At 40.3% G+C, this 25,071-nt stretch overlaps 2 protein-coding genes across 5 annotated transcripts in view; both read left to right on the forward strand.

Annotated features, from left to right (window-relative positions):
- LOC128705177 (uncharacterized) overlaps positions 1 to 10,747 on the forward strand; it is a 21,155-nt gene extending 10,408 nt beyond the window's left edge. The window contains exons 5-6 of the mRNA XM_053800387.2: positions 6,193 to 6,393; positions 10,595 to 10,747. Of these exons, the coding sequence (XP_053656362.2) occupies positions 6,193 to 6,393; positions 10,595 to 10,675 (282 nt within the window). The 3' untranslated portion in view covers positions 10,676 to 10,747. The remainder of the gene's footprint in view (positions 1 to 6,192; positions 6,394 to 10,594) is intronic.
- A 4,548-nt stretch (positions 10,748 to 15,295) lies between these two features.
- On the forward strand, positions 15,296 to 23,339 carry LOC128705175 (centromere protein V). Of its 4 annotated transcripts, none has more exons than XM_053800381.2 (4): positions 15,296 to 15,315; positions 20,289 to 20,402; positions 22,341 to 22,525; positions 23,045 to 23,339. In XM_053800381.2, the coding sequence occupies exons 2-4, from the start codon at positions 20,305 to 20,307 to the stop codon at positions 23,164 to 23,166; spliced, it is 405 nt and encodes a 134-aa protein (XP_053656356.1). In that variant the 5' UTR covers positions 15,296 to 15,315; positions 20,289 to 20,304; the 3' UTR covers positions 23,167 to 23,339. The 4 variants fall into 4 exon arrangements, with proteins under 4 accessions (XP_053656356.1, XP_053656355.1, XP_053656354.1 ...); XM_053800380.2 differs by lacking the exon at positions 15,296 to 15,315 and adding an exon at positions 15,322 to 15,460; XM_053800379.2 differs by lacking the exon at positions 15,296 to 15,315 and adding an exon at positions 15,467 to 15,613.
- The last annotated feature ends 1,732 nt before the right edge of the window (positions 23,340 to 25,071 follow it).

Raw genomic sequence — 25,071 nt, forward strand, 5'->3', positions numbered from 1 at the left:
TTGCCTTGGCCTCCTGCTGCTCTGTGGTGGGTTATACATCACTGCAATTATCACCTAGGGACCTCCAGAGTGAAGCGTTCCCGCTATGCAATCACTTTCTTCTCCGCTGTCTCCTCTCTCCAGCTCATCAAAATTCCATCGGTGTTTGATCAGCAATGCCACTCCTCCACCCCCCTGTTTCTTCTGTCTTTCCTCAGGATCTGGTATCCCGTTGGAAAGATGGCATCTGTTATCATACCTGTAAGCTTGGTTTCTGTGAGCGCTATGATGTCTGGTGATGCCTCTTTGACTCTTTCTTGCCACTCCTCCCACTTGTTTGTTATTCCATCAGCATTTGTGTACCATACCTTCAGTTTCCTTTCCAACACTGTGGTTTGGGGGGCCTATGGGGGTGGGAGACCTGGTAGCATACTGTGGGATTCTATGGTTGGGGGTTAGGTGGAAGCTGTGGGTATGGATTGTATTGTGTGTTGGGATAGTATGATAGGTTGTGGGGTTCTGAGGATAGTTGTGTGTGTGCTTGCCCTTGCTGCTCTGTTCTGCTCTGACTGACCTCTGCTGGTTCCATCCTTGTCTCCTTTCCTAGCTCCTTTCGCTTTTTTGTCCTCTCCCTCAGCTGCTGTCTCTCTGTGTTCTGTCTCTGTCTAGGAACACCTTCTTGTACTCTTCCGAACTTTTCAACCGTGGTTTCTCTTGGAGGATCCTGTTCCGCACTGTTTCTGTCCTGAGAATCAGCTTAATCGGTCGGTTTCTCCCCTTCAAGTACCCCCCTATTCTCTGAAAATTTACAATCTCGTCCATGTCTTCTCCCCCTATTTCCGTGATGATTTTCTCAATCTCCTTTCTTCCTTCCTGCCGTCTTTCAGTGTGTGTCCTTTCCTCTCTCTCCCGAAGCCCATGGATAAACACTGATTTTGCCCTTTCCTCCTCCCATTGCCTCTCCCTCTGTGACTCTGGTTCCTGTCTGTATGTGGTCATTTTCTCCCTTGATTTTTCCAGTGGCTCTTGGTAGCATGGTTGTGCCTCAGCATTCGGCCTAATTCCCTCTCCATCTGCACCCAGCTGCTCTTCCTTTCCACTCCCTGGCCCTTCTTTGCAGGCTGATATGACCTTAGCATAATTCATATCTCCTTCCTTCCTGTTCAGCCTCTCAGTTTCGTATGGTGTGTCTTCTCTGGTCACTGCCCCTGAGACTTGCTTCAACCTGTTTACCTCAAATTCTAGGACCTTTACCCTGGCTACTGCAGAGGATGAGAGAGAGAGAGAGAGAGACGGGGGAGAAAGGAAGGGTTAGAGGGTCACTTCACAGGAAGGTGTGAAATCCTGTATATGTGTGTGTGTGTGTGTGTGTGTATGTGTGTGTGTGTACTCACCTATTTGCGGCTGCAGGGGTCGAGTCACAGCTCCTGGCCCCGCCTCTTCGCTGATTGCTACTAGGTCCTCTCTCTCCCTGCCCCAGGAGCTCTATCATACCTCGCCTTAAAACTATGTATGGTTCCCCCATGTGTACTCACCTATTTGTGGTTGCAGGGGTCGAGTCCTAGCTCCTGGCCCCGCCTCTTCACCGGCTGTGTGTGTGTGTGTGTGTGTGTGTGTCTGTGTGTGTGTGTGCATGTGTGTGTGTGTGCACATGTGTGTGTGTGTGTGCACATGTGTGTGTGTGTGTGTGTGTGTGTGTGTGTGTGTGTGTGTGTGTGTGTGTGTGTGTGTGTGTGTGTGTGTGTGTGTGTGTGCATGTGTGTGTGTATGTGTGTGTGTATGTGTGTGTGTGTGCATGCTACATCTATTCAAGTGCCTAACAGCAGATTCTGTACTCACCTAGTGTGTGTGCATGTGTGTGTGAGTGTGTGCATGTGTGTGTGTGTGTGTGTGTGTGTGTGTGTGTGTGTGTGTGTGTGTGTGTGTGTGTGTGTGAGTGAGTGTGTGTGTGTGCGTGTGTGTGCTACAGCTATTCAAGTGCCTAACAGCAGAGCCTGTTCTCATCTAGTGTGTGTGTGTGTGTGTGTGCATATGTTTATGTAAACAGTCCTTATTTCCCACGTATGTACTACATATGTATTGCATATGTACCCGATCTCTTGGTTCCCACTGTACTGTCTTGTTTAAAATTACGTTCAAAAATAAATATACTAGGCTTCGCCTGTGTGCCGCTACCTCTTATTACTGCTTAACTCTCCTACACCTCAATAAATTCTATTAAATGCCAGTATATGCTGCTTATTCTAATTCTGATAGCTCAAGGAGAGTGACCCCCAATTCCAGCTAGAGACTGGTGCTGTTGACCCCATGCAACTCAAACTAGGTGAACATTACTTGCGGCTGGCAGTGGAGTAACGCTGCGGGTCCGTCCTGTGTCCCAGAAGTTGAAGAAGTTTGATGCTTCACGGTAATTTTTCCACTAACTTCCTGTAGGCACTATAGTCTCTAGTTCATCTAATTTTTTCACTCACTGTATTTACTGACACATCTATACATATCTCTTATCTCCCTGGTCTTGAGTCGCACTTATTCTTCAAAATACCCCACTGCGTTATTATGGCAACACTATTTAGGCTTGACACATCCGTTCACCTTCCTTCCAACGGCCCCCACTAACACTTAGCCACTATTCCCTTTGTTTTTTTTTCTGTGATCACTTATATTTCCTTTTTTCGGGGCTTAAGTGATTATATGCACTCTTATGCGTGCACACGCCTGTATCCCACACTCTATTCCTTATGGCACAGTCAGAAATTACCACCAAAACACAAGCTCAAACCGCGTGACTCCCCCACGAGTGTGTGTGTGTGTGTGTGTGTGTGTGTGTGTGTGTGTGTGTGTGTATGTGTGTGTGTGTGTGTGTGTGTGTGTGTATTTATTATTCTTTCAACAAACCGGCCGTATCCCACCAAGGCAGGGTGGCCCAAAAAGAAAAACAAAAGTTTCTCTTTTTAAATTTAGTAATTTATACAGGAGAAGGGGTTACTTGCCCCTTGCTCCCGGCATTTTAGTCGCCTCTTACAACACGCATGGCTTACGGAGGAAGAATTCTGTTCCACTTCCCCATGGAGATAAGAGGAAATAAACAAGACCAAGAACTAGAAAGAAAATAGCAGAAACCCCAGAGTTGTGTGTATGTACAGTGGACCCCCGCTTAACGATCACCTCCCAATGCGACCAAGTATGTAAGTGCGTTTGTACGTGTATGTTTGGGGGTCTGAAATGGACTAATCTACTTCACAATATTCCTTATGGGAACAAATTCGGTCAGTACTGGCACCTGAACATACTTCTGGAATGAAAAAATATCGTTAACCGGGGGTCCACTGTATATATATGCTTGTGGTATAAACCTTGGTAATAAATACCGACAAGTTGGTTTAGAAAGACACGTAAGCAAACACTATGACATATTTATTAGAAAACATTTCTGTCCTGGGACCTTGATCACTTCTAACATACAGAGGTAGAAAGGCATTATATATATAGGCGGAGAGTGAGGTGTGACGTCATAAGAACATAAGAATGGAGTAACACTGTAGAAGGCCTACTAGCCCATGCGAGGCAGGTCCTTATCAAAACAACCTCTGCCTATGATGAGGACGGGTAGACGATGAAATCATGTGACTCCTGTGTTGTTGGGTTGGTGGTGCTTAAGTATCATATATGCCAATGTTTTTGAAATTTTGTAGTTTCCAGTGTTGTGTTCTATAGTGTCGGTGATGGCGATTAGTGAGGTTTCTAGGCACCATCGGCATCTGAGGTCTGGTTCGGTGAGAACGAGTTGTGCCTCATTCCAGTTCATCAAATGTCCCGTGGAGTCTCTGTGGAGGACACAGGCGTACCTTACATCGTCTCTGTTAGAGGCATTTCGATGCTCATTCAAGTGGACTGCAAGATCTCTGCCTGTCTCGCCTACATATTTCTTGGGACAGAACCCACAGGGAATAGTGTAGACGCCTGCTGTAGAAGTTAGAGGTGTGGGGCTGCGTTTCGTAGTGAGGTCTTTGATAGATGATGTGTTTATGGTGGAAACGTTGATGTTACTCATAGCAAGTGCCCGGCGAGTATTCGTGGCAACATCACCACATGGGAGTACTATGAACTGCTTAGGGGGCTGTTCCATGGGCGGTTTGTTGAGAATAACTTGTGCCTTAAATCTGCAATCTCGGATGAAGAAAGATGGGAACTGAAGACGTGTAAAGGCTTGTGTTATGTAAGTGCATTCTTCTTCTAGAAAACAAGGGCTGGAGATGCGAAGAGCTCTCAAGAAGAAGCCAATGAGGACTCCTCTCTTAGTGAGGGTGTCTTGGTGTGAATAAAAGTGTATAAGATCGTCCTTGTTGGTAGGTTTTCTATACACTTTGAAGAGAAGTTTGTCACTGTCGGGAGATCTGCACAGTAGAACGTCGAGGAAAGGAAGTTTGCCATCATTTTCGAGTTCAAGTGTAAACTTTATTGATGGTTCAACTGCATTGATCTTGTTGAGAAGGGCCTGGATCTTGAGACGTCTCGGATAGAAAACCAATACATCATCAACGTATCTTAGCCAGGTAACGGTGTTGGGAATGAGGGTGCTGAATTTCTCTGTCTCCAGGTTTTCCATGAGACGTCTCAAGATCCAGGCCCTTCTCAACAAGATCAATGCAGTTGAACCATCAATAAAGTTTACACTTGAACTCGAAAATGATGGCAAACTTCCTTTCCTCGACGTTCTACTGTGCAGATCTCCCGACAGTGACAAACTTCTCTTCAAAGTGTACAGAAAACCTACCAACAAGGACGATCTTATACACTTTTATTCACACCAAGACACCCGCACTAAGAGAGGAGTCCTCATTGGCTTCTTCTTGAGAGCTCTTCGCATCTCCAGCCCTTGTTTTCTAGAAGAAGAATGCACTTACATAACACAAGCCTTTACACGTCTTCAGTTCCCATCTTTCTTCATCCGAGATTGCAGACTTAAGGCACAAGCTATTCTCAACAAACCGCCCATGGAACAACCCCCTAAGCAGTTCATAGTACTCCCATGTGGTGATGTTGCCACGAATACTCGCCGGGCACTTGCTATGAGTAACATCAACGTTTCCACCATAAACACATCATCTATCAAAGACCTCACTACGAAACGCAGCCCCACACCTCTAACTTCTACAGCAGGCATCTACACTATCCCCTGTGGGTTCTGTCCCAAGAAATATGTAGGCGAGACAGGCAGAGATCTTGCAGTCCACTTGAATGAGCATCGAAATGCCTCTAACAGAGACGATGTAAGGTACGCCTGTGTCCTCCACAGAGACTCCACGGGACATTTGATGAACTGGAATGAGGCACAACTCGTTCTCACCGAACCAGACCTCAGATGCCGACGGTGCCTAGAAGCCTCACTAATCGCCGTCACCGACACTATAGAACGCAACACTGGAAACTACAAAATTTCAAAAACATTGGCATATATGATACTTAAGCACCACCAACCCAACAACACAGGAGTCACATGATTTCATCGTCTACCCGTCCTCATCATAGGCAGAGGTTGTTTTGATAAGGACCTGCCTCGCATGGGCCAGTAGGCCTTCTACAGTGTTACTCCATTCTTATGTTCTTATGACGTCACACCTCACTCTCCGCCTATATATATAATGCCTTTCTACCTCTGTATGTTAGAAGTAATCAAGGTCCCAGGACAGAAACGTTTTCTAATAAATATGTCATAGTGTTTGCTTACGTGTCTTTCTAAACCATATATGCTTGTACATGTATGTGTAGTGTGACCTAAGTGTAAGTAGAAGTAGCAAGACGTACATGAAGTCTTGCATGTTTATGAGACAGAAAAAAGGACACCAGCAATCCTACCATCATGTAAAACAATTACAGGCTTTCGTTTTACACTCACTTGGCAGGACGGTAGTACCTCCCTGGGTGGTTGCTGTCTACCAACCTACTACCTAGGTGTAGTGTACATATACATGTATGCAGGAATTTAAAAAAAAAAAAAAAGGACAGCAACTCTTATTTTCATTTTTTGTGCTTTATTACAAATTGTTCTCCTAAATATTTTCGTTGCATTATGTGGATTCTTGGATCTAGCAGGTAGGTCTGTTGTTTGGGTGAACCACTGTACTGTATGTGTAACTGAGATATGTTTGTTTCATTTTAAGCATGGGAAAGCAACACAAAACATGCATTTTAATTAATTTTACATCATAACAGTTACAGGTAAAGCGAGAGAAGATGGAACGTGATCCATCCACACCCAAACGTCCTAGCAATGCTTTCCTTCAGTTTTGTCAGGAGCAGCGAGACAGTACCACAGTTCAGCACCTGCAGCAAACTGGAAGGCCCATTGACAAAAAGCAGTTGACTAAGCTTCTTGCTGCACGTTGGAGTGCCCTCTCAGAAGATGACAAAAAAGTAAGTTTTTGTTATAAAATGTTATTACTTTGTGTAATAGAAAAACTAGTCACATTATCTTGAACTAAAATTTAAATGTGCTGTATATAATTTATATATGTATATATATATATTTTTTTTTGCATCAAGGACTGAACAGAGGTTAGTCAAAGCATTTTTACTACATTATTCATGATATTTTTAACATATGGGAGAAGGGCTCATTCTGTAAGTTATACTTTGTCCATTGAAGGTTGTGTAGATTAAAGGTCTGCATATAGCAACCAGGAGCAATTCATACTGAGGCTCACTGTGTAATCTTGGAATATATATCTTGAACATCTCCAATCCCTCCTCTATATGCTTGAAACCCTTAACCCCTTGACTATCGAAAGCCCAAATCCTGAGGTGTCTCCTGGTATCAAAAAATTAACAAAAAAAAAAAAATCTTTTGAAATGATAGAGAATCTTTACTCGATGGTAATGACACCAAAAGAACGAAATTTGATGGAAAACTTACGGAATTATGCTCTCACGAAGTTAGCGACCTCGGCGATATTTACGAATTGGCGATTTTGCCCACTTTGAGCCCTATTTTCCGCTAATTCCATTGTTCCAGTCGACCAAACTCATAGCTATTTCTTTAGATCTCCATTTGTTCTATCGATTGAGTACAAGAAACTGCCCATATACTAATTTCAACTACTCAATAACGTGGTCAGAAATTTGCAATTTGGCCAATTTCACGCAAATTAAAAAATATGCCAATTTCAAAATAGGGTCCAGAATGAACAATGCAGACATTCCTGGCTCTAAAATAACATTTTCTTTGTTCATCAGTCACATCTCCAGGCCCCTCTGATATTACTCTTGCTTTCTATTTTGAATTTTTATTCAAACAAAAAATAGAAGATTTACTGTTATGCAGACTACTGCAATATTGTAATAATTGTATAAATAATGTCAACCCATTTGTGACTGCATATTAGAATGGCTAGTTGAACATTTAATGGACAATGACATCATTTGTTTACTTTTGAACATCGGCAAAAATCAAACATTTCCCCTTCTTTGAGCTCCATTTCAAGGTTCTTTTCATAGTAAAACCAATCAAAATCACCTCTATTTCTATAATATGTTTTCCATTCTATCAAATGAGACCAAGAAAACGAGAACACAACCATAAATACTATACGAAAATACACCACAAAGTCAGCATTTTAATCCAAAAAAAACGGTCCCTTTTTTTTTTTCTCATTATACACTGCGTGCTGCAGGATATTTTTTATATGGTGCACACTGATCACACAGACTCATTCTCTCACATGTGGGCCTACCAGCTTTCTCCTGCTTGATTACAGTGGCTCGTAACGTATATATACAACCGAAACAGTCAAAGGGTTAAACAGTCTTCTCTGAGTCAACACAGAAGTGTTAACTGTTTGCACTGATATCAACCCCTTCCCTTCTCATCCTCTCCTGATATGGCTTGCCATTCTGCAAGCTGTATCTGCTCATTAGTATGGGACTCTCCATGAAACTTTAACACCACCAGCACATCAGCCTCATCCACTTGACATCCAACATCCTTGGCAAAGCCCATATTCCTTCTGTACATGGTAAGCCTGGCTACAAGATTAGAGCTTTTTGTCACACCACTACTGTACAGAGAATTGGGTCTCCTTTACTACTTATGGTGAATGACTTACAAAATGCAGTACAATCCTTTGTATTTTGGAATTCTCTCTTACAATCAATGGAAGTTATTGATATGTGAAGGCCAAACTTTTTCCACATATTCATTATGACTGCCACCAGTTCTTCCTAGGATTTACTGATGATTGCAGTGGCATCCATAATCATTGATGGAACGCCCAGATTGCTAGCTCATCCTCACCATCAGTTTTCCTGATGTATTGGAAAGAGGTGCTGTTAAATTGCTGATAGCATACAGGGTTTTCCTTGCTTTATGCAGTCTTGCTTTTCTGCAAATTTCTCTTTATCCAGTGGCCCCTATTTGTATCAGTAATTATCTATATACCATCATTGAAGTCCGGCAACACAGTATGTATATCTTTAAATATCACACTATTTTTTTTTTTTTTATTAACACATTGGCCATTTATTTATTTATTATATGTCTTTGCAAACAGTACATTCAGATTTTGTATTTACAATAGTGGGTTGCAATGCTAAGAGAGCCTCTACTATGCCTAGGCATTATGGGCCAACTTAACATTATTGGCTTACAGACTACTTAACACTTAGGATCATATCATAGTTGTACAGTAGGATAGTAATTATTTCATAGTCATACAGTAGATTATTAATTATAAATTAATCAAAATTTGTATAAGACAAAAGATATATTCATAGACATGTATTCGAAAATGCTTTTTGTGAAAACAATGATTCAATTATATTCCTGTCAACAATGGATAAAAGGTTCAAAGTGATTGTTGAAGTTATGATGTGGGAGTACATAAGTGAGTATGTGTGTACTGAGTATTTAGCATTTAGTATAAGGTGATTAAGTGGCTTTTGAGAAGAGTCTTAAATTGATTTTCAGACTGGGTTACTTTAATATCTTCTGGTAATGAATTCCATATTTTGGGGCCCTTTATGTGCATAGAGTTTTTACACAGTGTGATATGGACACGAGGTATATCAAAAAGAGATCTGTGTCTTGTGTTGTGGTCATGTGTCCTGTTTAGGTTGGTGAGAAGTTTTAGTGGAGGGTTTATATTTGCGTGTATTGTTCTGTGTATGTAGTAGGCACATGAATAAGTATGGATGTTCTTAATGGTGAGCAGATTCAGACTTTTGAAAATTGGTGGAGTATGCTGGCGGGAGTGGGAATTTGTTATCATTCTTACTGCTACCTTTTGCTGGGTTATTAGAGGTTTTAGGTGATTGGATGTTGTTGATCCCCATGCACAAATTCCATATGTAAGATAAGGGTATATGAGTGAATGGTACAGTGCCAGGAGAGCTGATTGTGGAACGTAGTACCTTATCTTTGATAGTATGCCTACGGTCTTGGAGATTTTCTTGGTGATTTGTTGTATGTGTGTCCGGAACTTAAGGCTACTGTCAAGGTGGATACCTAGGAATTTTCCCTCTGTGAGTCTTGTGACTGATGATCCGTTTAGCGTTATGTTAATTGGATCATTTGCAGCTTTGTTTCCATTTTGTTCCATCCTCTTTAAATGTCCAGACTACCTCAACAACCCCTCAGCCCTCTGGATAATACTTTTAGTAACCCTGCACTTCCTCCTAATTTCCAAACTACGGATTTTCTACATTATATTCACACTGCACATTTCCTTCAGACATGACATCTGCACTGCCTTCACCCTTCTTGTTGCAACATTCACAACTCATGCTTCACATCCATATAAGATCATTGGTATAATTATACTCTCATACATTCCCTTCTTTGCTTCCATGGATAACGTTCTTTGTCAGTGCAGACTCCTCAGTGCACCACTTGCCTTTTTCCTCTATCAGTTCTATGATTCACCTCATCTTTCATAGACTCTTCTGCTGACAAGTCCACTCACAAAAGCCTGAATACATTCACTTCATACTCCCTCCCTCCAGTCTGACATCCAATCTTTCATTACCTAAATTTTTGTTATCCTTATCACCTTACTCTACTCTTTTCTATATATTCACTTTTAATTTCCTTCTTTTACTTACCCTACCAAACTCATGAGCAGAGTAATTATGATGTTTTGAGCTTGTATGGAGAGGGAGGAAAGTTGATTGCTATAAAAAGCTTTTTTTAAGAAAGCTGTCAGTGCTGTATGACCCTTGTAGGTTTAGTGCTTGGTTATGATTGTAATAATAATAATAATAATTAAGGAAGCTGTGTAATGGTGGATAAATATAATGTTTTCATGGGTTGGTATGTTTATGCTTGAACATGTGTGGCATTATCATCTTTACGGATGGGGTACAACAGTAGTCTTATTTTATGTACTTTGTGCATGGCAGGACTAGATGAATCATATTAAATTATCTAAGTAGTTGATAAAAGTTCCTCTGGTAAATAGGAAGGGCTGCAGCTACTTATAGAATGCTTGCAATGGGACCATTAAGTTATCCACACATTTCCTGGTTATGTCTAAGACTCTCAAAATATATGCACAATCTTAAGAGAATGTATATGAAATGTCTAAGAATGTGTAAAAAAAATAATTTGTTTTTCTTTCCCCAGGTATACATCGAAAAGTATGAGCGCGATAAAGAGAGATATTGTGAAGAGAGAAGATTATATGAAAATAGAAAAGTTGAGTAGCAATTCAGTAAATGAAACTTCATATAGTGCAATGTAAATGTAAAGGAAAGGATAATAAAGGGTTTTAATATATCTTTGAATATTTATTTTCTGTTTAGATTATTTTATAAGCAGATCGTCCTCTAAAAAATTTTAAATTATATACACTGTACCTGGTATCCGTTGTTTTATGTTGTATATGCACTTCATACCCATGGCAGCCATACTAAGGCCAATAAAAATATAAACACTTAATTTTGGGTAACAGGCTTTGCATATGGAAAAATATATATTGCTCATGTGGAATTAATAGAGCATCACCTATTAGTAAATTTGCATAAAGTGAGGTGAACCTACATACAGAGTGAAAACTAGATTTGATGGACTAGTAGGGGGAAGAAAGTGTCCGGTAATGCCACATGTCCATTAAATCCGAACATGAAATTGTTTTTGCCTTGAACCTAATACTAGCAGATAATTCTGTACATAACAGACTTCGTTTGCTGGTTCTTGACAAAACCATACTAAGCAACATTAATGGACAATTCTGTAACCAATGGACTTTGTTTACAAACAATACTATACATAATACAGGAATATACACACAACTGAAAATAATAGTATTTGAAAATAAAGAAGTTGAAAGTATGATAGATATTTTTATTATTTACCTTTTATGAAGTAGACATGAAATTTATTTAGTGTGATCATATAGTGGTGACTCAGAATAATTTTTATTCTGAGTTACAGGAGCTGTGAAACTCCATCATTGGTCTACTTGGAGATGTAGAAGCATCAGAGAAGCTGTCAAAGCTCCACTGGCTTACTTGTAGATGGTTCAGGAGCCCTAGAGGGAGAATCATTTTGTCAAAGAGCCCAAATCCATGGAAGTTAGATATCACCAGCACCATAGAACAAAGGGATGGGGATGTTAAATGATTTATAAACCTATTACTCAGATAATCCTGAATCAACATAAATATAAAATAACACAACCCGAACCTTTGGTATCACCTCGGGCATCACTTCACATATAACATAACCTGACCAAATGACACATGATCTCTTCCAATAACACCTGACCTAACCTGCCATCACTTCACCTCTTTGTTTTACCTATCACTATCATCATGGCATCCATGTACAGTACTTCATTCAACCTCCAGAGGATGAAAGGTATGTATTAGTAAAAGATTTCTTTGCTGAAAATGCCTTTTAACCTCCATATGTCAGCTTATAGATATTCATTTATAAGCAGTAAAATTTAAAATACAATACTGATCTCTATAACTTAAGAAATTAGTGGATAGGTGATCATTTTAATTATTGTAACTGGAAGCCTGGTTGATCAGGCTCTGATCCACCAGGATGCTTGGTCACAGACCGGGCTGCGGGGGCGTTGACCCCCGGAACTCTCTCCAGGTAAACTCCAGGCTTCTTATCAGGAGATTGTAAATGAGGAAAGCACTGATAGCTTCTTATCAAGATTATTATTATAATCAGAAAATGAAGTGTTAAACCCACTAGGGCCATACAGTGCTGCAGGGCAGGGGGTGCTGTGGGATCATAGTATAGCAAGGGTGAACAGGATAGCAGGGGCAGAGTTTGTAAGGGCTGTGAGGAGTGCTGCAGCGCTGTACAGTCCTTGTGGTTTAGCACTTCTTTTTTATTATAATAATAATGTGAGGAGTGCTGAAAGAAGTATTATCAAAGTTTGTGTAATAAATTGGTTGCTGCAAAAAGTCAGAGGGAATATGAATCAAGCAAGGTGGGAGATAAAGTAAGGGTCTTAGAGCAGTGACTGAATCAGAGGCAAATTCTGCATGTTCTTATCAAGAGATTGCAAATGGAGAAAGTACTCATGGCTTCTTATCAAGATATTGTAAATGGGAGAGGCACTGATGGCTTCTTATCAAAGGAATAAAAAGTAAAGTTAAAAAAAAATTTTAACACTGTTGTTAGAAAAAAGTCTAATATTTAATGGTAAGAAAGTTTAGTGCTTGGTTTTTTATTATAATAATAACAATAATTAGAAAAATTGTATAAATGACACTGATTATTCACTAGAAATTAATATTACAGCAGTGACAACAGAAAGAAAACCATTGGCTAGATAATTGTGTCTCTTATTGTAGCACTTTATGACCCTTAGCTGTTGAGGAACTCTTAATTAAAGAAATTAGACTAGCCCTCCCCTACCTTGGAACAAACCTGAATATTTCCCATACCCCCAGGTAGCATATGACCCCTCTGGGCTTAGCACTTCCCCATTCATGTGATATATATGACTTAGCTCTTAAATTAATAATTATAATATTATGTCTCATGCCAGAAACATTTGAGGAGCTTTAGATTATTATTATTATTATTACCATATCTAAATGCTAAACCTGTAAGGGTCAAGGGGAAGCTTTAGAAGGTCCTGCTCACTGGACATTTCTTATCTTTTTATCTTCTCTTTGATTATAATAATTATCTTTTTATCCATGAATGCTTTTCTAACTATAATTTGCCTGTGAAACAAAACACTGGTGGAAATTATTCCAACTGGTTTTTTCTAGTTTAAATAAAAATTCTCGCTTTTTTGAGGTACATGTACTTCTTTTTTTTTACAAAATTTGTCTGATTGATGAGAGTGAATGATGGCTTATTGAAAGGTTATGAAATCTGACGAGGACTTGATTCGTAAGTTCCAGTTTACCTCAATACATTTTTAATCACACTAACCTCAATATTTATATTAAGATTACCCTTCAAGGTGTCTCAATACCGGTGAAGGGCTCTTGATCCAGGAAGTTGGAGATACCCCAACCCCTTTCTTGGATCGAATCTTATTACTTCCCATTCTCCATTCCTTATCCGCTATTTCCAAATCATTAGGCATCCTTTCCCCCTTAAGGAAGGTTCCTTGATGCTGGTGAGGGGCTCTTGATCTAGGGAACTGGATCTGTGCTCCAGTTCCCTGAGTTAAACCTGAATACCTTCCATCCCTTCCCCAAGCACTGTATAATCCTATGGGTTTAGTGCTTCCCCCTTGATTATAATAATAATAATAATAGGCATCCTTTCCCAAATAAGATACTATGTACCCCAAACGACACTCCTTACCCTATACCACTCTTTAATATATCCTCCCTATCTCACCTATGGTATTTGTGCCTGGGAGATCAACCACAGTCAACCACCTTAAATAACCCAATTATTATTATTATAATCAAAAAGAAGCGCTAAGCCACAAGGGCTATACAGCAAATAACCCAACAAAAAGCTGCTGTGAGGATGATTACCAGCTCCTGTGCTAGACACCACACCCCACCAATGTTCAAAAGCCTGAACTTGTTAAATATACCAGACATACATTCATATTATTGTGCCTACTATATATACAGAACATTAAACTCCAATATAAACCCTCCACTTAAACTTCTCCTTAATAGTTACAACAGAACGCAGTCACAATACAAGGCATAAATAAGGCACTCTTAACATCCCTCGTGTGTCTCACTATGAAAAAATGCAATGGACATAAAGGGCCTGAATATTATTATATATTATAATCATGGGGGAGCGTTAAATCCATAGGATTATACAGCGCATGCGAGGGGATGAAAGGCATTCAGGCTCAATTCAGGGAACCGAAGCAGAGATCCAATTCCCTAGATCAAGAGCCCCTCACCAGTATGAAGGAACCTCTCTTGAAGGTAAAGGGCCCGAAGATCTGGAATTCACTACCTGAACTGGACTTTGCTTAAAAATCATCTCATCTTTCAGTACTAACCAAACCAACTTCTAATCAGTTATTATATGACCTCTAGTCTATTAAACATCTGCCAATCCACGAAATATTATCAAGTTAATTCTTTATACAGATTACAGTGTGGGGATGAACCATTAATTGTAATATTATTTTTACGTACAACTTCAAGAGTATTATTCTTATAAACGTCTACCTTGACTACCTCGCATTAGTATTAAAATTAAATAAAAAAAATTTAATACAAATTAACTAATCTTGTCTAGATTTAAGTAGTTATTATGTACTAGGCTTAGTCTGCCAGAAATGCCCCGGCATGCTAGTGGTTTTCTTTGTACATACTTAGTAAACCAAAATTGTAATTACATAATTACAAAGAAATAAAATATTTATCTGCATCTTTTTATCTTATCGGGTTTAGCGCTCTCCAGTGAATATAATCTAATAATACTCTCGTTTTAAGTTTGAATTTCCCACAGACATAAATGAGTTTCTTGGTAATTCATGGACAAATCACTGAGTTATCAAAGGTAAAATCTATTTCATAGGATTTTTGTTCCCATAACATGCGTGTGCCCTCGAGATCATTGTAAAAAAAATTATGTACCCAAATTCAGGAGATTCCTTGACGTTGGTGTAAGTTTATCCGGGTACAGGTACACATAAGTATAATTATCATACCTAAAATACCCCTCCCTCAAAAAAAAATTCCATTGTATCAAGAAACCTCAATGGTTCTTGATACAAGGAATCAGACGTGTCCTCCTCCCCTACCTTATAACATGTTTAACATTCATCCAGGCGCTGTATGACCCCTAAATATACTAATATAAAGCCAAAGAAGTAAATAAACCAGCTTGACAGCACTGGCAGGTCCCAGACCAGTGACGTCAACACAACCTTCAAGGTAAGTGCCTGCATGCTGGTGACAAGCTCTTGCTCCAAAGAACTGGAGTTACCCACCCTTCCCTTGGATCAAATCTAATTGCTTCCCATTTCCCAAGGAGCTGTATAACACCTATGGGTTTAGCGCTTCCCAATGAAATTTAAAAGTAAGTGTATGTGAACACGTGACTAGTACTGGTAGCTGGCAGTATACAAGACGGTCACACAGCTGCAACACCTCAGTCACTCTACCACCTCCATCAGGCGACCATTGTACTGCTTATACTATCATTTTAACTTCTCTTTTATTCACTTAGCTCGTGAGTAATAAGCCTTGTTTCTAATGTAACTATTTACATACATATTTTTTTTTACCATTAAAACTGTTTGGTTCTGTAAGCTTTTATTTAGATTAATTACAATATTTTTGCAGTTGCCTTATCTAGTAACACAAGTGTACATTAAGGTAGGATAACCTGGTAAGTTTATTTTATTATACTTACACACATTTTCGATGATCACAATAGTCTTACATAATAACCTAACATTTTATTTTTCGCCTGTTTGCGAAATAACGTAAGTGTAAATTAAGTAGGATAACAAAAACAGTGACTTATTTTCTTGATGTACCTAGTAAGTTTATTCAGGTATAAACAAATACAGTTACATAGATTATCATGCATAACAGCATATGTGTAGAGAACCTGGGATAAACTTAGGTCTGTACCTTATACCTTGTAATGAAGTTGGTAGAATTACCGACAATATGTTAAGTAAAAGGACACAAGTGCAACTAATGTGACATTTTATTGTGGCAACGTGGTAATAGTGATATAAGTAGTAGTAGTATCACCACTACTACTACTATCACTAGTATTGCACCTCACTCTGAGCCTATATATACCCTCTGTGTCCATGTACTGTTTGTAACGGCTTGACAAAGCTCCTGGAGAGCGAAACGTTGCCACAATAAAATGTCACATTAGCTGCACTTGTGTCCTTTTACTTTACACCTTATACCTTAGTTACCTTGTGGATAGGTGGTAGGGAAATAGTCACAGCTGAAGGTTCCAGGTTCAGTCTTGAGCGAGACGAGACACTGGACATGTCACCTGGTTCTGGACCTCGTCTTCCTTGGATGGACTCCCGTTGCCTCTTATTCCCAGTGCCGCATGACCCCTGCGGGTTTTGTGCTCCGCTAACCATAATTGTTAACACCTGCTTTCCCTATTTGTATTTCCGTTTCACCAGGGTATGGGAACCTGGAGTTTACCTGGAGAGAGTTCCGGGGGTCAATGCCCCCGCGGCCCGGTCTGTGACCAGGCCTCCTGGTGGATCAGAGCCTGATCAACCAGGCTGTTACTGCTGGCTGCACGCAAACCAACGTACGAGCCACAGCCCGGCTGGTCAGGAACCGACCTTAGGTGCTTGTCCAGTGCCAGCTTGAAGACTGCCAGGGGTCTGTTGGTAATCCCCCTTATGTATGCTGGGAGGCAGTTGAACAGTCTCGGGCCCCTGACACTTATTGTATGGTCTCAACGTGCTAGTGACACCCCTGCTTTTCATTGGGGGGATGTTGCATCGTCTGCCAAGTCTTTTGCTTTCGTAGTGAGTGATTTTCGTTTGCATGTTCGGTACTAGTCCCTCTAGGATTTTCCAGGTGTATATAATCATGTATCTCTCCCGCCTGCATTCCAGGGAATACAAGTTTAGGAACCTCAAGCGCTCCCTGTAATTGAGGTGTTTTATCTCCGTTATGCGCGCCGGGAAGGTTCTCTGTACATTTTCTAGGTCAGCAATTTCACCTGCCTTGAAAAGTGCTGTTAGTGTGCAGCAATATTCCAGCCTAGATAGAGCAAGTGACCTGAAGAGTGTCATCATGGGCTTGGCCTCCCTAGTTTTGAAGGTTCTCATTATCCATCCTGTCATTTTTCTAGCAGATGCGATTGATACAATGTTATGGTCCTTGAAGGTGAGATCCTCCGACATGATCACTCCCAGGTCTTTGACGTTGGTGTTTCGCTCTATTTTGTGGCCAGAATTTGTTTTGTACTCTGATGAAGATTTAATTTCCTCGTGTTTACCATATCTGAGTAATTGAAATTTCTCATCATTGAACTTCATATTGTTTTCTGCAGCCCACTGAAAGATTTGGTTGATGTCCGCCTGGAGCCTTGCAGTGTCTGCAATGGAAGACACTGTCATGCAGATTCGGGTGTCATCTTGATGAACACGGAGTTTCATGAGTCTGGCCCTGGGGCAGAGTGCATGGGCATGTCATTTATCGCCTGTTCGAAGTCATTTGGCGTCAGCATAACATCGGATAGGCTTGTGTTAACCAAATTCTGTGGCTCTCTCATAAAAAATTCATTTTGATCTTCGACTCTCAGTCTGGTTAGCGGCTTGCTAAAAACTGAGTCATATTGGGACTTGAGTAGCTCACTCATTTCCTTGCTGTCATCTGTGTAGGACCCATCTTGTTTAGTAGGGGCCCAATACTGGACGTTGTTCTCGACTTTGATTTGGCATTGGAGAAGAAATACTTTGGGTTTCTTTCGATTTCATTTATGGCTTTTAGTTCTTCCCGCGATTCCTGACTCCTATAAGATTCCTTTAGCTTAAGTTCGATGCTTGCTATTTCCCTGATCAGTGTCTCCCTACGCATTTCAGATATATTGACCTCTTTTAGCCGCTCTGTTATTCTTTTCCGTCGCCTGTAAAGGGAGCGCCTGTCTCTTTCTATTTTACATCTACTCCTCCTTTTTCTTAGAGGAATAAGCCTTGTGCATACATCGAGTGCCACCAAGTTAACCTGTTCTAGGCATAAGTTGGGGTCTGTGTTGCTTAGTATATCTTCCCAGCTTATATCGGTTAGGACTTGGTTTACTTGGCCCCACTTTATATATACAATGCTTTACTAATGCAATAATTATTAAGGTTCACTTAAACAAGGCTAAAAGCAAGTGGAGGCATTTGTTGCTAAGATTAATGTGGCTCACTGTGACCCATTGTGACCCTCTGTGACCCACTACGAAGTCTCTGACCCACTGTGATGCCTCTGTGACCCACTATGATGGTTCTGTGACCCACTGTGACTGGGACGCTAAAGTGGGTCACAAAAACAAAGAGTTTCTTAGGAGTTATACCTAGAGAGGGTTTTGGGGGTCAATTGCCCCCGCGGCCCGGTCTGTGACCAGACCTCATGGTGGATCAGGGCCTGATCAACCAGGTTGTTACTGTTGGCCGCACGTGAACCGACGTACGAGCCACAGCCCGGCTGATCAGGTACTGACTTTAGGTGCCTGTCCAGTGCCTTCTTGAAGACAGCCAGGAGTCTATTGGTAATCCCCCTTATGTATGCTGGGAGGCAGTTGAGCAGTCTTGGGCCCCTGACACTTATTGTGCTGTCTCTTACCGTGCTAGTGGCGCCCCTGCTTTTCATTGGGGAAATGTTACATCGCCTGTCGAGTCTTTTGCTTTCATAGGGAGTGATTTTCGTGTGAAAATTTGGTACTAATCTCTCCAGGATTTTCCAAGTGTATACAATTATATCTCCCGCCTACGTTCCAGGGAGTACAGGTCGAGGAACTTCAACAGTTCCCAGTGATTTAGGTGTTTAATCGTACTTATGTGTGCCGTGAAAGCTGTCTCTACATTTTCTAGGTCAGCAATTTCACCTGCCTTGAAAGGCGCTGTTAGTGTGCAGCAATATTCCAGCCTAAATAGAACAAGCGACCAGAAGAGTCTCATCATATGTCATCATATTGCTAAGAATAATTTATGTCAGCTGCTTCTATGAATACTTTTCAAGCAATTCCTGCTACATTTTTTATATTAACAGTTCTTGCGGAGATTAATTTTAGCACTTTTAAGACTTGGTATATTAGGTAAGGCGAGCAAAGCTATTTTTTTTTTTTTTTAGAAGTTCGGGGCCGTGCCTTTTTGATGCGGTATGTTATATGTGGGAATTATGGACATCGTCTTCTTGTTGTGAACTATGCAGAATGTTTCCAGTTATGAGTTAGGAAAAAAGTTTCCTGTTGCAAAGCGAGTTATGGACATTGTCCCTTCAAGGAGGTGCCATGATGCTAGAAAAGGGCTCTTGATCCAAATAATTGCAGACTTCCTTTCGTTGAATCAAACAAGATTATCTCTCATTTCCTAAGTGTTGTATGAACCCTACGAGTTTAGCCCTTCCCTGTGAATATATAACAATAGGTGTTACTTCTGTCTTGGTCACAATTTTGGGAAGAATTTAGTAGTATATTATTATATTTCCACGTTAGTGTAGTTACATTATTAGGTTTAAAAATCCATTGGCTGCACAAGGTTTATTAAGGCCATAATTCACCTATACGCTGACATCAAGACTATTCCTTAAAATAGTGTCTCATAGCTCGGTAATGCATAACCAAAAGGGTCCTAGAGCTGGGCCGTCGGGCTGAAACACAGGCAAATCTCCTTACACTTGCTGTCCTTGGTTACCTAGCAGTAACTAGGTATCTAAGGGTTAGTCTAGTGTGGGTCGCATCCTATTTTAGGACTTTCTTGAAAATCTCCCTAGAATTGCTGTCCAGATACCTAAAGTCAGTACCCAATCCTAGGAGTTCTCGGGCTTATCCTAGGGAAGGACCAAATGGAGATAAATGATATTACTTGCTTTTGTTAGGTTATTATTATAAGGCCAACAGGCCTGCTGCAGTGATCCTCCTTTCTTATGTTCTTATGTCAGTTGTGCCGCCGCCTGTGTGGCTAGTTTATTGTGCACCCGCGGCTCATCCTGTGAGCAGTAGTGCAAAAATCAGGATTGTAGAGGTCACAAAGGTCTTTGTCAGACCCCACGGGGATAAGTACATCACTAGGAAGAAATATTACTCATTTCATATTGCAAGGGCTAACCCCGCATGGATCATACATCGCCTGGGAAGTGGGAGGCAGATTTGATCCAATAAAGCGGAGGACAAATCTCTTACCTGGCATGACATACTCTTTCAGGTTAAAGTGAGTGGATATGGAGCGTGCCATGGTAAACCACCAAGGTGGGTGCCACTGTGGTGCTGTCAGGTTCCAGGTGGTGGCACCTTCACACATCAAAGTCATTGAGTGCAAGTATGACAACTTCATGTTCTTCATATTCAACCAATTTAATTTTCTTTGTATATATTTTTTAACTGTTATAGCATATGGGTATATATTGTTCTTTTATAATGCAGTTATCAGAATGGGATATCTGCTGTAGTGGTTGTCCTCTCGAGATGTGCCTTGATTTCAGTGAGGGACTTTTGATCCAAGAAAGTGAATCTATCCTCCTTGTGAATTATTATTATTATTATTATTATTATTATTATTATTATTATTATTATTATTATTATTATTATGTGAGCAAATCACCTGAATTATTGCCTGCAAGTAATTTGGGTAAGGTAAGTGGGACTTTAGTCACAGCAGGTCGCCTAACTGTAACTCCCTCGATGCCCACTCCCTACCACACTCACAGAAAGTCAGACCTGATATTAAATTAATAATTATATTAAAATCAGCTGCTCTGATAAATTAAACTTGTGTAGACTGTATATGATAGGCTTGATGGGTACACAGAATGTAATTATTATACATAAATTAATAGTGTTATTAGAAAAATTCGTATTACTACTTACCATTTATCACAGGAGGACAATGCTGATGGAACACACCCTATCTTTACCCTAGCAGCTAAAATTTATAATGGTCAATGCAAAAACTACTGGACGTTATGGATAAGCATCACTTAGCTAAGGTGTGTTGCTGGGAAGGATTGGAGTCCTCTATTTTTCCATCCTGATTGTCGAATTGTAAGGGTTTTCCACACTATTTATCCCAATTCTTCAGCAATTTCTGAATTACAGATTGAGGCCGATATACACCAACTGACCTTCGAGAACGCCTGATTACATTGCACAATTCAGTCCAGTGTTCACACATTAAATTTAATATGGCGTCTCTTTGCCGCATCACTCCGCAGCTGTTCCACATGTGCCCCCTCACTCCAAATTTCTCGAAAGGATCAAATCAGCATCATATTTTATTACACAATTATTATATTATCTATTTATGTGTTCCAGGTACTCCAGGTCTACATTTAGGAAATTATGTAAAAAATTTCCACACTTTCCTTCATTGGATCAAACCTAACTGCCTTCCATTGCTCAAAGAGCTGTCACCCCTACGGGTTTAGTGCTCTTCCCTGGTAATATTGTGGTCGTCAAATTACATTGGTAAACAAAGGTTACAGTTCACGTGTTTCATTTTTCGTGCGTTTCTACCTATTCACCGTGCACATTAAACTAGCCACTTCGGTGGCAAAATCTAATCTAATCACCTCAAGTTTGAACTTAGTTTTGTTCCACCGCGTACTGTTTCTGTGAAATAGAACCTTACGGTGAACGATTACACCAAGACAAACATCAGGGAAGAGAGATATCAACGATCTACACAAGAACAGTTTTTGCTGTTCTAGGTTACGTCAATTTGGCTCAAATCATCCTTTATAGATAACAAACATTACTGTAATAACTTTAGCAGGCAGTCGAGGTCCATATGATAGTTTCTTAGAGCCTTAACATTAATGCCAACGCTCTAAGGAGAATGGGCCAGTACTAATGATACGCAGTTGAAACACCTTCAGTAGAATTGGCGATTTTTGTTATACGTACTTGCGCCCAATGAATTAAACCTATCCTCCCTTTACCTTAGCTAAACCTGATTGCCTCCCATTTATTATGTGCTGCGTAACTCATACGTATTCAGCGCTTCTCCATAATAATTCAGTAATATTATTTTATCCTTGCACTCTTGCAGTAAATTTTATTTCCAATAAATACAATACACTCTGGGAATGCTTTTCTAAAACATAATTTGCTTAGCACAGTATTAATGCATAATCCATGGTATAGGCCCACCCTTGAGCTTTATTTTTTTAATTTAATCTAGTTTCACCATGTAACCTACATATAAGAAATTTAAGCGATGATCTGTTACATGAACTGACCTAGTCTAACCTATCAACAGCTGTAGCATCTGCGTGAAGAAGCAGAACAAGCATTTTGTTGTTCCATCCACCAACTTCAAGTTACTGAAGGGTCACGACTCCCTCACCACGTACACTTTCAACACTCACACAGCCAAGCATACCTTCTGCACCGTCTGCGGTGTCCAGCCTTTTTACATCCCTAGATCCAACCAAGATGGCTATGGTAAGTCACTCTCCACTTCCTACATTCTCAAGTTCATACAGAATAGAAAGTGTCACACACCACTCCCTACATCCTTTGGATCAGGCAGGATGAGTTTGGTAAGTTATTTATCATATTCTGTCTTCCTAAGTTCCAGTAGGGTGGATATTGTTGGTCACTGCACGATACATTCCCTGATTCATTACTCTTGTCCGAATAGTTATGAAAGTTTTTCATACACCTATCTATATAGTGGCTTTTATAATCTTAATTATCTTTAATAATAATAATATAACGTTATAAAACCGAAATACAGCGCAAGATATGATTTAACGATTACACAGAATGCTCTCGTAAGACTGACAGTTCGTTTGTCTTCATCTTCCTTTCAAGGTAAAGAGCTCTTGATTCCAGGAAATGCAACAAACCCTTCCCCCTTTACTCAGATCAGACCCGATAACCTTCCATTTCCCAGGCGTTCTAGGACCCCTGTGAGTCTAGCGCTTACCCATGGTTATAATTCCTTTCATCTTCCTGCAGGCATCGCGCCCCACTGCTTGGATGAAGGCACTGTTAAGAAGATAACACTTGAAAAATTTGATGGAAAGGACTGGGAACAGGACATCAAGAAAAAGTCCCATATAGTCAATTACTCAAAATAAAGAAATAATACACTGATATAATTTTTAAATTTTCAATTTGGTTCTGTTTATATATGTATATGGATAAACATACATACTAAGGTTCGTGACCCTGTCCATTCTCCTGTTTAATCACTGACAGTTGTTTATATTGTATAATTTTCAAGCGAATGATAATAAAGATTTAGGAAGCACTTGTCTTGTCCTGTTCCCTGACTAATCTCATTTCACCTAACTCAGCCCTCAAAGAGAGTTGTAGAGAACGACACACCAGGAAAACTGTAGTTGGTCCTATTCTTAGAGATGATCAAATCCTTGGCATGAAAGTCCTTGGTAACCCAAGAGATTTCTCTCACATTTGTACACCATCTTGCACTGGGATACCTTTGTCTGGTGTCTCTTTTGTCGCTTATCTTTTTTCTCGTGTGTATCTTTTGCTTTGTGTGCATCTGTCTTGTGTGTATCTTTTTGTTTCTTGTGCAAATATATCTCTCGTGCGTATCTTTTTGTTTTGTGTGTATCTGTCTCGTGCGTATGTTTTTGTTTCGTGTGTATTTCTCGTGCGTATGTCATGCGTATCTGTCTCCTGTATATCTCTTTGACTTGTGTTGTCGCATTTCTAATAAGCACAAAGAAGGCTTATTTTGCTGGGTGTCTGGACAGTCCGATGTTCAGAAAAGCCACTCGGGCATCTATTCAAGACATCCAGGTTTCCAGTAGAGTATATTCCTAACTCTGACCACTTTTCAGTGTACTTTCATCACCACAACCACTGGCAACGACGTCGGTCTGCACTGTACACAAATTGTTTTTTACCAAACCATGTTCAGGATTCTGGCCATTTCCCCACCGTTGTTGGGTTTAGTAGACCACGCCCTGACGCGTAAGTATAAGACAATGCAACCGGTATTACTCTGATGACTGGTCGCACTGTCGTTCAACATAACATTTCCTAGCCTATCAGAGTGCATGCAGGTTCCACTTCCGATGTATGAACCGCCCAAGCACTCTTACTTACTTTGCTGAAAGTTTCACCTTTGACACAGACTCTTGTTTCTTTTTTGAACTGAATCTAACCTATCACACAACTTTGATTCATATTTTACTAGCACTATCCGCCACCCCCAATAACCTCCGGGCCAGGACCCATCCTGGCGAACCTACCTGTACCCTAACTATACAGTATACACACTCTTACCTCTTACTCACTCCAACCGTTGCACATTTCTACCTTCACATTTCTGCCACAGAACTGTTATATGACCCTTGAAGATTTAGTGCTTGATTTGATTATAATAATGACTCTTGTATATCTCTTTGTCCAGTATCTGTCTTGTGTGTGTGTGTAACTGTCTCTTGTGTACCTCTTTGTCTGGTGTATATCTCTGTCTCGTACGTATCTTTCTCACTTGTGTATCTGGTTCGTTTGTGTCCCCCTGAAAAGTGTAGAACCATACAAGAGTTTTAATTTAAAGAATAAGTCTCAATAAATTGGCCAGACCTGTGATGCTATCTACTCTTAATTGTTTACGTTTAAACCTTATTGATTATCGGGAGTGAAGACCGCAAACTACCTACTTATTAACGTTAAGGATATTTGAGTCCATAAAATAGAAATGAAAGCGAATTCAGCGTAATTACAGAGATATACACCCATCTGTATATTCCCCGTGGCCTCTGTACAGAAGTGGGTCACGTCCAACATTCTTGGTAAATGTAGCATGTTTAAAGTATTTTATGAAATGTACTATTGTATTTTCTGGGGGTTTTATGTTTGTGCGCGCGCGTGCGTGTGTTTGTACTCGCCTATATTTGGTTGCAGGGTGTGTAAGAGATAAGATTGTCGTGCTAGGCACGCCAGGTGTACGTACAAAGGTCACTTTCCTGGTTCGGTCACGACCTGGTGCATACAAAAACTTGACCAAT

The sequence above is a fragment of the Cherax quadricarinatus genome, chromosome 72 (genome assembly GCF_038502225.1).
Source record: "Cherax quadricarinatus isolate ZL_2023a chromosome 72, ASM3850222v1, whole genome shotgun sequence".
NCBI classification, from domain to species: Eukaryota; Metazoa; Arthropoda; class Malacostraca; order Decapoda; family Parastacidae; genus Cherax; species Cherax quadricarinatus.